This window comes from Pseudochaenichthys georgianus, chromosome 9 (assembly GCF_902827115.2).
Source record: "Pseudochaenichthys georgianus chromosome 9, fPseGeo1.2, whole genome shotgun sequence".
In the NCBI taxonomy this organism is placed as follows: Eukaryota; Metazoa; Chordata; class Actinopteri; order Perciformes; family Channichthyidae; genus Pseudochaenichthys; species Pseudochaenichthys georgianus.
The window spans coordinates 31,220,308-31,231,841 of NC_047511.1; the positions used below are offsets into that span (position 1 = coordinate 31,220,308).

Consider the following 11,534-nt stretch of genomic DNA (forward strand, 5'->3'; position numbering starts at 1 on the left):
AAAAAATGCTGTAGTGTTTTCTGAAATGCTGTGGTGTTTTCTGAAATGCTGTAGTGTTTTCTGAAATGCTGTGGTGTTTTCTGAAATGCTGTTGTGTTTTCTGAAATGCTGTGGTGTTTTGTGAAATGCTGTGGTGTCTTGCACTTCAGGGCCACCGTAGGAGTTCAAGTATTCTTTGAATGTCCCCTGTAGTTGATTTATTAATGATAATATCATATTAATAAATACTTGCGTTAATATGATTGTTATTTTTGTGGTGGTGAATATAGAGCTACTATCTACTTTATACATTTTGGTAATTAATCTATAAGAAAAGCATATTTTTTCTTATAAAGTGATACGGTATTTTCTATGTAAAATCAGAAAAGTAAATATTAACTTTAGCTGTAGGATGTAGTGGAGTAAAAGTACAATATTTTCTTCAAATAAATGTATTTATAAAATAGCATTACATTTAGATACTCCGGATATATACAAGTACATACCAATTTAATTTTGTGATACTTATTTGCAATGCACTCTTGATTTAACTGTCACAGATGTTACTTTCCTACAACAGTAAATCATTTTTAAGAAGAAAACAAATAAAGAATCTTGACTTGTGCGTCACTTCGGAGACTCTTTAGAGCAGTATGATGACTCTAGACAGGCAGACACATATTTCATGCAGAGTGCATATCAAAGGCCGTTGGAAGTAAACGGTAGGCTTTTAGACGAGCCTTAATTGTATCCGTGTCTGGAAAGTGAAATTGCGTAGGAGAGGCCCCACCCTCAGCACAGGAAATAGACTCAGGATGATATTGAGTTCCGCTGACAACATCCCCGTCCTAATCGATACTATATGAGCATCTATTAATGGATCTCGCTGTTTCTGTGTTCTGTCAGGCAACCAATCACTAAAGACACGTTCCGGCAGTACCGAGTGCTGGGGAAGGGGGGATTTGGAGAGGTAAGAGATGATCACATGATGATACAGATATATGTTGATGCCCAGATTTGAATGACAGCAATGTGGGAGATACCATGTTGTTCTTCTACCTCAGGTGTGTGCCTGCCAGGTCAGAGCTACAGGGAAGATGTATGCCTGCAAGAAGCTGGAGAAGAAGAGGATAAAGAAGAGGAAAGGGGAGTCCATGGCTCTCAACGAGAAGCAGATTTTAGAGAAAGTCAACAGTAGATTTGTTGTGAGTAAACGTATAAGAAGAATTTAAATGTTCATTTACAGAAAAAAGGTTATTACCTCTGTGATCACCACCCTGAACAAACTGTTCTCAGACCTGGTAACACTGTTCTTGTCCATTTTAGCTTTAAGATTTTAAATTGCTATCTCACTTATGAGGCGATGCCTGCGAGCTAGTTCAGGCAGTCAACTCGAGCACCAATGATACATTAACACGTGACGCACCTCGTCCCTCTTACAAACAAACACATTCTCCTAAACATGCAGCTCTATTTAAGCTGCCAGGTCTTCCTGCCTCTGCCTCGCTATGCTGCTGCTGCACTGCTGTGTTCACTTGCTATTGCTACGTTCATGTTCCTGCTGCTGTGTTTCATGTTGCTGCTACTTGCCTGCCCCACCACCACCCCAGCTTCCACCTGTAGGCTCGGGGGAGAGTTATCTAATCATCACTCAATGTTCTTTGTAAATCTGTTGAGTGATGAGGCCCGAGCCTAGACGTCAAACTATATGCTGCTTATAATAAACATTAAGACACGTGAGTTGTCTGACTGAAATGTGTTTGTGGTTTGTCTGATGTAGAGCCCTGTGAAGAGACTTCCTGTTGCTTTGTGACAGACGATTAAGTCTGATCTTATGTGAGCTGCAAGCACAACGTTAAATATTTAAAAAATCTTTTAACATGTTCTTTTCTTTTTCTAGGTGAGCTTAGCGTATGCATATGAGACCAAAGACGCTCTGTGTCTGGTGCTGACCATCATGAACGGGGGGGACCTGAAGTTTCACACCTACAACATGGGCACGCCGGGCTTTGAGAAAGACAGGGTCCAGTTTTACGCTGCTCAAATCTGCTGTGGACTGGATCATTTGCACAAGGAATCCATTGTCTACAGGTAGCACTACTAAATCTATAAACCCTCTCAAATGCCTTTTTAAGATGTCCGCATTCTTGATCTTTTTGTTGTGTTGTAATACTTTTATAGAACATGTGATTTGATACTGACGTTCTTAACAAATGCTGTGCTTTTTGCAGGGATTTGAAACCGGAGAATATCCTGTTAGATGACAATGGTGAGTGTTGGCTTAGATGACTGTTGATGGCATTGCACTGCCTTTTTTCTACTCAATTTTCAAACTTGTTTATGGCTTCATATCTCCCTGAACTCGTGAAAATGCATCCTAATCACCTCTGTTATGCTGCAGGACACATCCGTATTTCTGACCTGGGGCTGGCCATCAAAGTGCCTGAAGGAGAACTCATCAGAGGCAGGGTGGGGACTGTAGGCTACATGGGTAAGAACCACTATTATCAACATTTCAATGAGTAAAATTGCCTACAAATGTACCAACTTTCATCCATATTAACTTGTCGCCCTTCCTCTCCAGCTCCGGAAGTTGTAAACAATGAGAAGTACGCGATGAGTCCTGATTGGTGGGGGCTGGGCTGTCTCATTTACGAGATGACTGCAGGGCGATCGCCTTTTCGTGCCCGCAAAGAACGAGTAAAACGGGAGGAGGTGGAGAGGAGGGTGCAGGAGGAAGAGGAGGAGTACAGCGACAAATTTACAGAGGACACCAAGGCCATCTGTAGAATCGTGAGCATGGACTTTTTTTAAGACCAGATTCAACGTAACTTAACTCTGATGTGCATTTGGCCTGTGAATAGCATGATTGACAACAAAGTAAATCTTCAATCGTCGATCTAATTTAATGACTCTTTCTCTGCTTCTGCTCACCCAGCTGCTGACCAAAGACCCTAAGCAGAGGCTTGGGTGCCTGGCAGACGCAGCAGCGGACGTCAAGCTCCACCCGTTCTTCAAAAGAATCAACTTCAAGAGGCTTGAGGCTGGAATAGTGGAGCCACCCTTTGTGCCTGATGTGAGCTATTGATAGTACACTGCACAAAACATATTCTAATACTCAACTTTTTCTTTATTTAGTTAAAGGAACACCACCCATAAATTGATCATTTGTATATCAATTACTATGTAAGTTAATGGAGTCCTCATTTAACAATATATATCAAATCACGCGTTTAGAAACATTCATAACCTCACTATATGCTCACTACTTAATTAAATGCTTTAGCTTAAACATTACTTGCATTGATGAGCAGCACGCCTGTTAATACCATGAAGGCCTGCGGAGAAAAAAAAAACGTTTTCACCTATAATTTGGCAAAACGGAGTGGGTAATTAATAGACAAATGGTAATTTTGTGGCTGTAGTATTTCTTCTTCTTCTAATGGCCTAAAATGGACACTACAACAAGTACAGTTTGATGATTTATAAATGATCTGTTTGGATAAACCTGTCTCCTTTTTTTCCTCTTAATCCCCATTTTTCCCGTGGTCATTTGCCTCTCCCAGCCTCGGGCAGTGTACTGTAAGGACGTTTTGGACATAGAGCAGTTCTCCACAGTCAAGGGAGTAAATTTGGACCAAACTGACAATGACTTCTACTCCAAATTTACTACAGGCAGTGTTTCCATCCCATGGCAGAATGAGGTATGTGCACTTAATATGACATCTTTAAATGCTTGGTTCCAAAAAACCTCACTTAACAAGGTTCACCATTTTTTTTTTTCCCCTCCTTCCCTTCCCTCCTTTTTCCTTCCTCTCATTTAGATGATAGAAACTGAGTGTTTCAGAGATTTGAATGTGTTTGGGCCACAAGGGACGAGACCTCCAGATCTGGACTGGAGTCAGCCGCCAGAGCCACCCAGACGCAGCCTGCTGGACAGGATCTTCAGGAGGCATGTAAGTGATTAAACACACACAAAAACAAACACATACACTGATAAAAAGCCTGTCACAATAACTTCTTCTGTTGGACCATAATATGTCCCAGAAATATCTGTGATAAACTATATTACTGTCATTTTAAGACCAAAGTATTATATAGTTATAATAGCAAAGCAGAAAAAAAAGCACTTGAAACTAATATATAAACAATATAAAATAAAACTACACAACCTACAAAGATTACTTCATAAATGTCGGGGACATTCTTGTGCTAACAAGCATGCATGTATACTCAAACTGCGAATACCAAGTTCAGTGATAATGATTGAAGTTGTCTCTGTTTATTGAATGATAAGATGATACCATAAAAATAATGTCCATATATCCTACTAACGACAGGCCTGCTGATAAAAGCTTCAGAAATCCTTTATTGATCCCGCAGCTGGGACTTTTACGGCGTTACTGGTGTAGTGCAGATAAAAGACAAAAGGAAACAAAATATAAACAATAAGTACACCTATGTAAAAAATATGTTTTAATTTTGTTAAAGTATGTGAACGTATTGAAGGAGCCGGTGACGTTAAATCCAAACTAACTCTCAAACCGATCTCTCTTTTTCTCTGCAGCACCCAGAGGTGCCTATTTCCCACAGCCGTGTGCAGTCTTCCAGTGTAAACTCTGTGGACTCCATGTCCAACTCTGCCCCCTAGTGGCACAGCGACAGTGTGGGAGCCACACACACACAAAGGGAAGGAGCTCCGAGGGGCTTCCCCGCTACTGATTGGTCCACAGTCCTGGGCCTTAGCAGCAGCCGGAGACAGCCTGTCTAAAAGCCTAAACGGTCAGCCCATGGGTGGGGGGTGGGATGGGGTGGGGGGGGAGTTGTGACCAGGCCCTGAGACCCAGGGCATTTGTGGTGGGATGGTCTATGTTGCGAAGACGTTTGGAAATATTTGGACAAACTTTACTTACCCTCAGGATTGTTGGACTAATAGAACAGAGCCACTGACGCTTAAGGAAACAGAAAAGGATAGAAACATGCTTATATTCAGGGGATCCACTGTAAAATAAAGACCACCACAGGGAATAGACGCTGGGGTCTTGGTGAATTTTTTTGTTTTTCAAGAAAAGGAATTTCATTTTCACACATTTTTCAAATATTTTACTTTCTGGCCTGTATCTTGTATCTGTTCATCTACCTACACGCTTCTCTTACTCTATAACTCGTTTCTCTCTCTCTGCATTTCCACCTCCCATACCTCAAATCACTCCTAAACATTCAGAACACATCACCTCAACAAACCTCAACACATAATGTACATTGCCTTGCGTACACTCAGGCCAAAGATTACAGTTAAGTTTTGTGATACTGTTGTCATGTTGATTTATTGTTTGTTTTTTTCTGCCATCATTTAGAACCACAAGAGGATCATAACAGGCGATCAGTTTTTTTCTAAACTTCCTCTCTATTTATGAGCCTGCAGACATATCATATTGCTTAAAGCACACATACATCAAGTTCAGACATACACAATCAGATAGACGTACACAGACAGACTTGTGAGAATCGTGTTGTGTTTTCATTGCATGGACAAAGTGTAAGTATGGACAGCTGTATCCCTTTCGCTTCTGCAGACCTCATTCCACTGATGTTACCATCGTATAACGTACAACACAGACGTCTCCCTGGGTTTACAGTGTCACTTTATATTTGACATTATGTGGAAATGAATTAATATGCTGTACAGAAACAGAAATCTCTTCTTCTGTTGTTCTTTTTTTTGTGCTCTTTTTTCCTGCACAGTCCCAATGGAGTGGAGAGGAACACATGCACTCAGCCTGACTTAAAAGTTGCACAATTTAAAACGTCATGCTGTTTCTTCATCAAATGTTTTTACCTCTGAACATTAAGGCACATTGTTGTATTGATATTGTCACGCACCGCTTGTTTTCTACATTCAAATCTGAAGTGTTCTTGCTCTCCCTTATGCCTTTTCCGTTTATAGGATATTGCTGCATTGCCCTTGTTGTCACATGTACAGGTTTTTTATATTTTGCCCCTTTACACTTAACATGCTGTTCAAAATGCCTCAGAAATCTAAAGGGCCTTCCTCTTGATATACACAGGGTATCAACAGCTATGCGAAAGGTTAGTCTCATCTGAATTTTAATTGTCATAAATTATCCCTTTTAATGGTCTTCCAAACTGATTAAAAGAGAACAATTCAAGCTCTTTTTGGTAGAAGTACGTTAGATCAACCCCCCTCAGCAGATGTACTTTTTGTAGTGAACTGACTTTTAGATTTTTTTTTAATGTACTTTTAGATGGTTAGAAGAATTATGTAAATTAACACCACCAAATAAGTCTATTGATGTATGTAATTACATTTTTCAAATCATGCTCCACCAATCAGTGGACATTTCCATAACCTTAATGGTAAGGTTTTATTTTATAAAACCATGTATTTCTCCCAAAAAAACGTATTGATGTTGGTAAAGGTTTTCTGATTTTAAACTGAAAATGTGTTGAAATATATCAGTTTAATGTTTTGACCTCACTCTTTAAGAAAGACAGATTGACTGAATTGGATTACGTTTTGGTTTAAATTAGTTTCTGTTTGGGACCATTAAAGGATTAATCTAAGTAATTTGTCAGAACTGAGGAGAAGACACCATATGATCCTGTAAACACCACACAAAGAAGTGGCCTTTTCGCAGCAGCACAGACATTTATAAGAGAAAAAGATCTCACTCTTGTGCTTGTTTTAAGAATATGGTATCTTGGTTATTTGAAGTAGTGAAAGCTGGTCCATGCAGTCATTTTAATCGGCCTAACAGATCTCACCCAGGCCTGTTTCTCTCTGCGTACTTGATATGAAAAAAAATCTGATTCAGACTGAAGTGCCTCCTTGTTAGCATGATCTCCCAGACAATGCCCACACAGACATCAGCACTTTGTTTATTCTCTGACTGTCATGCTCTGTTTGTTTCGCTGGGAACGCGTCAACACAAACACACACACAGACTCAGTCTATTCAGAAGTGGAGGGAACGAGGGGTGTGATTCTTGTGATGTATAGCAAAGTGCTGAGTGCATGTGAAAGCCAAACCCACTGTGTCCTATAGTCCCAATAAACTCTGTGCTATAGTTTGAGTATCCACGTCTTTTGTGTTCTTCTGTCCTTGAGACCACACAACATTTATTTGGTCACAGTCAAATGCATGTAAATGATTGGAGATATTATTTTCCTACATAGTTCTTCATGTCAGTGGAACAACGGACAGCACAGCTCTCATTGCTAGAGGCACAGTACTCTACAGTTTTTCAATACCTAAATATCATGACCATTTTCTATTTTGGAAAGAGACATTAGGGATACAACATATCCTCAGTTACATTTAAAGACAGCTATTGAGCAGTTGCATCATAAGGTTTCGAGAGTGCAAAATATAGACCCCTTGTTGTTGTAAATTACAGTTAACCTCTTAGACCCCACGGCGGGTCCGAAACCACAACATCTGCAAGCAACAGTGCCTGAGGGCTTCTTAAGATTGAATAAACTATGAATGTTTCATATCCATGTAACGGGAAGAAACTCAGCTAACTGATGTTTTTATTTATTTTTTGCAAAAAAAACAAGTCTAACGCTGAGCGGCCTGAGCCTCTGAATTAGCCCTGTGTGAAAAAAATATTAACGCCGTTAGCACAGAACTCTAGCTATACCGATCGATATACTTATTGGATCTGCACAAACAAGCTTAGATAACATCCTGAGAGTCCACAGATTGTAGAAATAAGGATCATCACTGAGCGATCAGAACTTGTGACAGGGGAAGCAAATACAGACAACAACGCACGAGCTTTAGGTAGCAAAACACGGAGATATGCTCACCTTATCTGTTATTCTGATCAAAAGTCGTTTTCAATGGCATTAAAACGAGAAAAAACGCGGCTGAAGATTAATACATAGGTTAATACAATGTGTCTGTCACAAAAATTATTGATAATCCATAATTCAAATTGTATGCAAAAATCGGAGAATAAAATTAGCTGCTAATGGTAGTCACCAGAGTGTGTTGCAGCTCCGGTTTTGGCTACGCGTCACTCTCACTCCTTATTTGGTAACCTGTGTGTGGATGTGGAACTTTCCCTCGATTCCATTGGCTCTAGCGGTTAAAAAGAGATGTCAATCATCAAAATCGACCAATGGGTTCCAGAGAAACGGCTAAACCTCTCTTAAAAAGGTCAAATATCACTTGTTTTGCATCAATCTTGATACAGGGTACTTATTATATGTTGTACTTTGGATTCCTAAAGCTTTTAGTCTACTAACCCATCATCCAAGGGCAGTTTTCACTATAAGTACAAAAAGAATTTTTGGACAGACACTATAATTTACAGTTTTTTACTATGTTCAATCTGAATTTTCTTTAAAATAAAAAACATCTATATTGATTCTGACTTTTCTACATCCAACTCACAGGTTTATCATTACTTTGAGAAAAAGGATTATTAATTTTCCCCTTTTAGAAGTGTAGTTATGGTCATTTGTTCTGGAAATGTAATTTTCGAGCCTGAGACCTGAAAAACTATAGGTTACTTACGTAACCCCAGTACTCAGAGTAACATGAAGTGAGATGTCTCACTATGGGATGCGCCTCATCGCGGAGCAAACGGAAGCATCAATCTCATTACGCCAATCCTGATTGGCTGGTGATCTTGACGTCAACGTCAGGGGAAATCACCCCCTATTTTGTTTATTTAAACAACAATGATGTGACATGTGTTTTATGCGGACTTGATGATGACGTTGAGGCATCTCTCGAGGCGGCGGGAACACATTCACGGAGGGGAGAAGGAGGGGCTGTCACGCCGCTCGCTTCTTCTTCCTCGACTGCTGGCCGAAATTCTGGGTTGGCTGAGCCTGAGCTGCAGCCGGAACCGGAGATTTTCTCGGCCAACTTGCCCTTGTCTCCAGCCTGGGCTGGGGACTCGGGATGTGCTGCGACCTCTGCGTCTTCGGTGTTTTAAACCGAGCAAAGTTCGAGGCAGCTTGGGTGTCGTGAGTATCTCCTGCTGTATGCTCCTTAGAGCCAGCTGAGATGTCACGCTTACGGCTCCAGCCGGCACTGCGCATGCGTGTGACGGTGGTGCCTTTACAGCTCCAGCCGGCACTGCGCGTGGCGGTGGTGCCTTCACAGACCCGTCAATAATCCGCCTTTTGAGAGATGCCGTAGCTGCTCTCAAAAGGGGAGAAAATTGGCGGGCTGCTTATTGGTTTTATTGATTTTCTTTTCATTTTTTTGAGCTGTGCCCTCGGCCTGAAGCCTGGATGCGTCAGCGGCAAATGTTTTATGACAGAGGAATCAATCAACGTGTGACATGTGTTTGTGCGGACTTGAGGATGGTGTTTAGGCATCTCTCGAGGCGGCGGGAACACATTCACGGAGGGGAGAAGGAGGGGTGGTCACGCCGCTCGCTTCTTCTTCCACGACTGCTGGCCAACTTGCCCTTGTCTCCAGCCTGGGCTGGGGACTCGGGATGGGCTGCGACCTCTGCGTCTTCGGTGTTTTAAACGGAGCAGAGTTCGAGGCAGCTTGGGTGTCATGAGTATCTCCTGCTGTATGCTCCTTAGAGCCAGCTGAGATGTCACGCTTACGGCTCCAGCCGGCACTGTGCATGCGTGTGACGGTGGTGCCTTTACAGCTCCAGCCGGCACTGCGCGTGGCGGTGGTGCCTTTACAGACCCGTCAATAATCCGCCTTTTGAGAGATGCCGTAGCTGCTCTCAAAAGGGGAGAAAATTGGCGGGCTGCTTATTGGTTTTATTGATTTCCTTTTCATTTTTTTGAGCTGCGCCCTCGGCCTGAAGGATGGTGTTTAGGCATCTCTCAAGGCGGCGGGAACACATTCACGGAGGGGAGAAGGAGGGGCTGTCACGCCGCTCGCTTCTTCTTCCTCGACTGCTGGCCGAAATTCTGGGTTGGCTGAGCCTGAGCTGCAGCCGGAACCGGAGATTTTCTCGGCCAACTTGTCTAGTCTGGCCGCAGCGCGCTGACACACGGCTTGCAGGTCCATGCTTAGACAGGGCGAAGCTGGTGTGCTATCGCCCGGGAGAGCAGCCATCGCTCCCGGCTTTGCAGCCTGAGCTGGTGACACGAAGATGCCGTCTTCTTGCTCGTCCGAATCAGACAGGAGGAACTCAGAGGCATCCTCTTCGTCCTCCATGTAATCCAATTATAGGACATCCTCCGCGGGTGAAACCATGGTGAGGTCCAGCCGGGAGCCCCAGCTTGGTATAGCGTGGGGCCCCGTTCCCGCGTCTTTTGCCGCCACCGGGTCCCGGCCTGATATGGCGCGGGATTCCGGTTCTGCGGTTGCCGCTGTCGATGAGCCCCAAACCGACCCAGTGAGGGGCTCCATCTCTGCGGTGGACGCCCCCGTGTCTTGATTGCCAGCCGGCAAACCAGTGGACATGAGGGGGTCCTGTCCCGACAGGCTAGCTTGTTGTGCTAACCTTCGGCGGAGGCTCTTCATAGTGAAGCGGGCACAATGCCCGCACGAGCCGGGGTTGTCAATGGCCTCCTGGGCGTGTTCCAGCCCGAGGCAGGACGAACAGATCTGGTGTGAGTCTGTGCCTGACACTTTCAACCCGCAGCCGCAGAGCCGAGCCTCCGAGTTCCTGACTCCTCTGGTGTGAGGGAGACAGGCGTCCATCTCGTTCGCCGCGAGGCGTGGAGAGGACCCGCTCTTAACAGGTACGTCGAGAAAAAAGGTGTTACCAATCTGTCTTTAATCCGGAGAAAAAAAGGACAGTGTGGGTCTTTTTCCTCAAAGAATATTACCTGGTGTGGTAATATTCTTTTAATCCTTTTCTCCTCCGTGAGAAGAGAAAAGAAAAAACGTCCTCGCTACCGTGGTGTCGGCAGTGAGGAAGAAAACACAAGCTGGCAACGGGTGTGTTGCTAGCTTGAGAATCAAAACCTTACCTTAATTCCAGAGGAAGAACGGCGAGGTTGATTTCAGTTCATTTCAAACCTTTATTTATCCAGATTGGTCCCATTGAGATCATAGATCTCTTTTTCAAGGGAGACCTGCAGCATATAGATTCCACATGAAACATAAAACAATAAAGGACATTATACATTATATTTACAGGATACATAGTTATAGACATTTACAAGTGTCCATTGTATATCAGCGAGCATTTCATTTAGCCTAGCTTTAAAAACATGCAGAGGAATGAGATTGCTCAGTTTCAATTCTTGCTGAAGATTGTTCCAAGCAAGTGGAGCTGCGCACATAAAAGCTGTCTTACCGAAGACAGTCCTTGCTCTTGGCACATCTAACAAGACTACATCATGTGACCTCAGACAATAGCTGCTTGCAACTCTCTGTATTATCAGAGAGCAGATATAATACGGGAGTTTACCCAACAAAGCTTTATAGATAAACGTGTACCAATGACTGAGCCTCCGTACAGAGAGTGATGGTAAACCTGCCTTGGTATACAGTGTACAGTGATGTGTAAGCGCTTTACAATTTGTGACAAATCTCAGAGCACTGTGATACGCAGCATCTAACTTGCTCAGGTAATTGGCAGGTGCATTCATAT

General features: G+C 43.0%; 1 protein-coding gene across 1 annotated transcript in view; it reads left to right on the forward strand.

Annotated features, from left to right (window-relative positions):
* The window catches only part of grk5l (G protein-coupled receptor kinase 5 like), a 35,771-nt gene extending 28,704 nt beyond the window's left edge, over positions 1–7,067 (forward strand). The window contains exons 7-16 of the mRNA XM_034090863.2: positions 886–949; positions 1,044–1,184; positions 1,880–2,070; positions 2,211–2,248; positions 2,381–2,470; positions 2,564–2,772; positions 2,918–3,055; positions 3,546–3,683; positions 3,804–3,935; positions 4,547–7,067. Of these exons, the coding sequence (XP_033946754.1) occupies positions 886–949; positions 1,044–1,184; positions 1,880–2,070; positions 2,211–2,248; positions 2,381–2,470; positions 2,564–2,772; positions 2,918–3,055; positions 3,546–3,683; positions 3,804–3,935; positions 4,547–4,630 (1,225 nt within the window). The 3' untranslated portion in view covers positions 4,631–7,067. The remainder of the gene's footprint in view (positions 1–885; positions 950–1,043; positions 1,185–1,879; positions 2,071–2,210; positions 2,249–2,380; positions 2,471–2,563; positions 2,773–2,917; positions 3,056–3,545; positions 3,684–3,803; positions 3,936–4,546) is intronic.
* Positions 7,068–11,534: the final 4,467 nt, after the last annotated feature.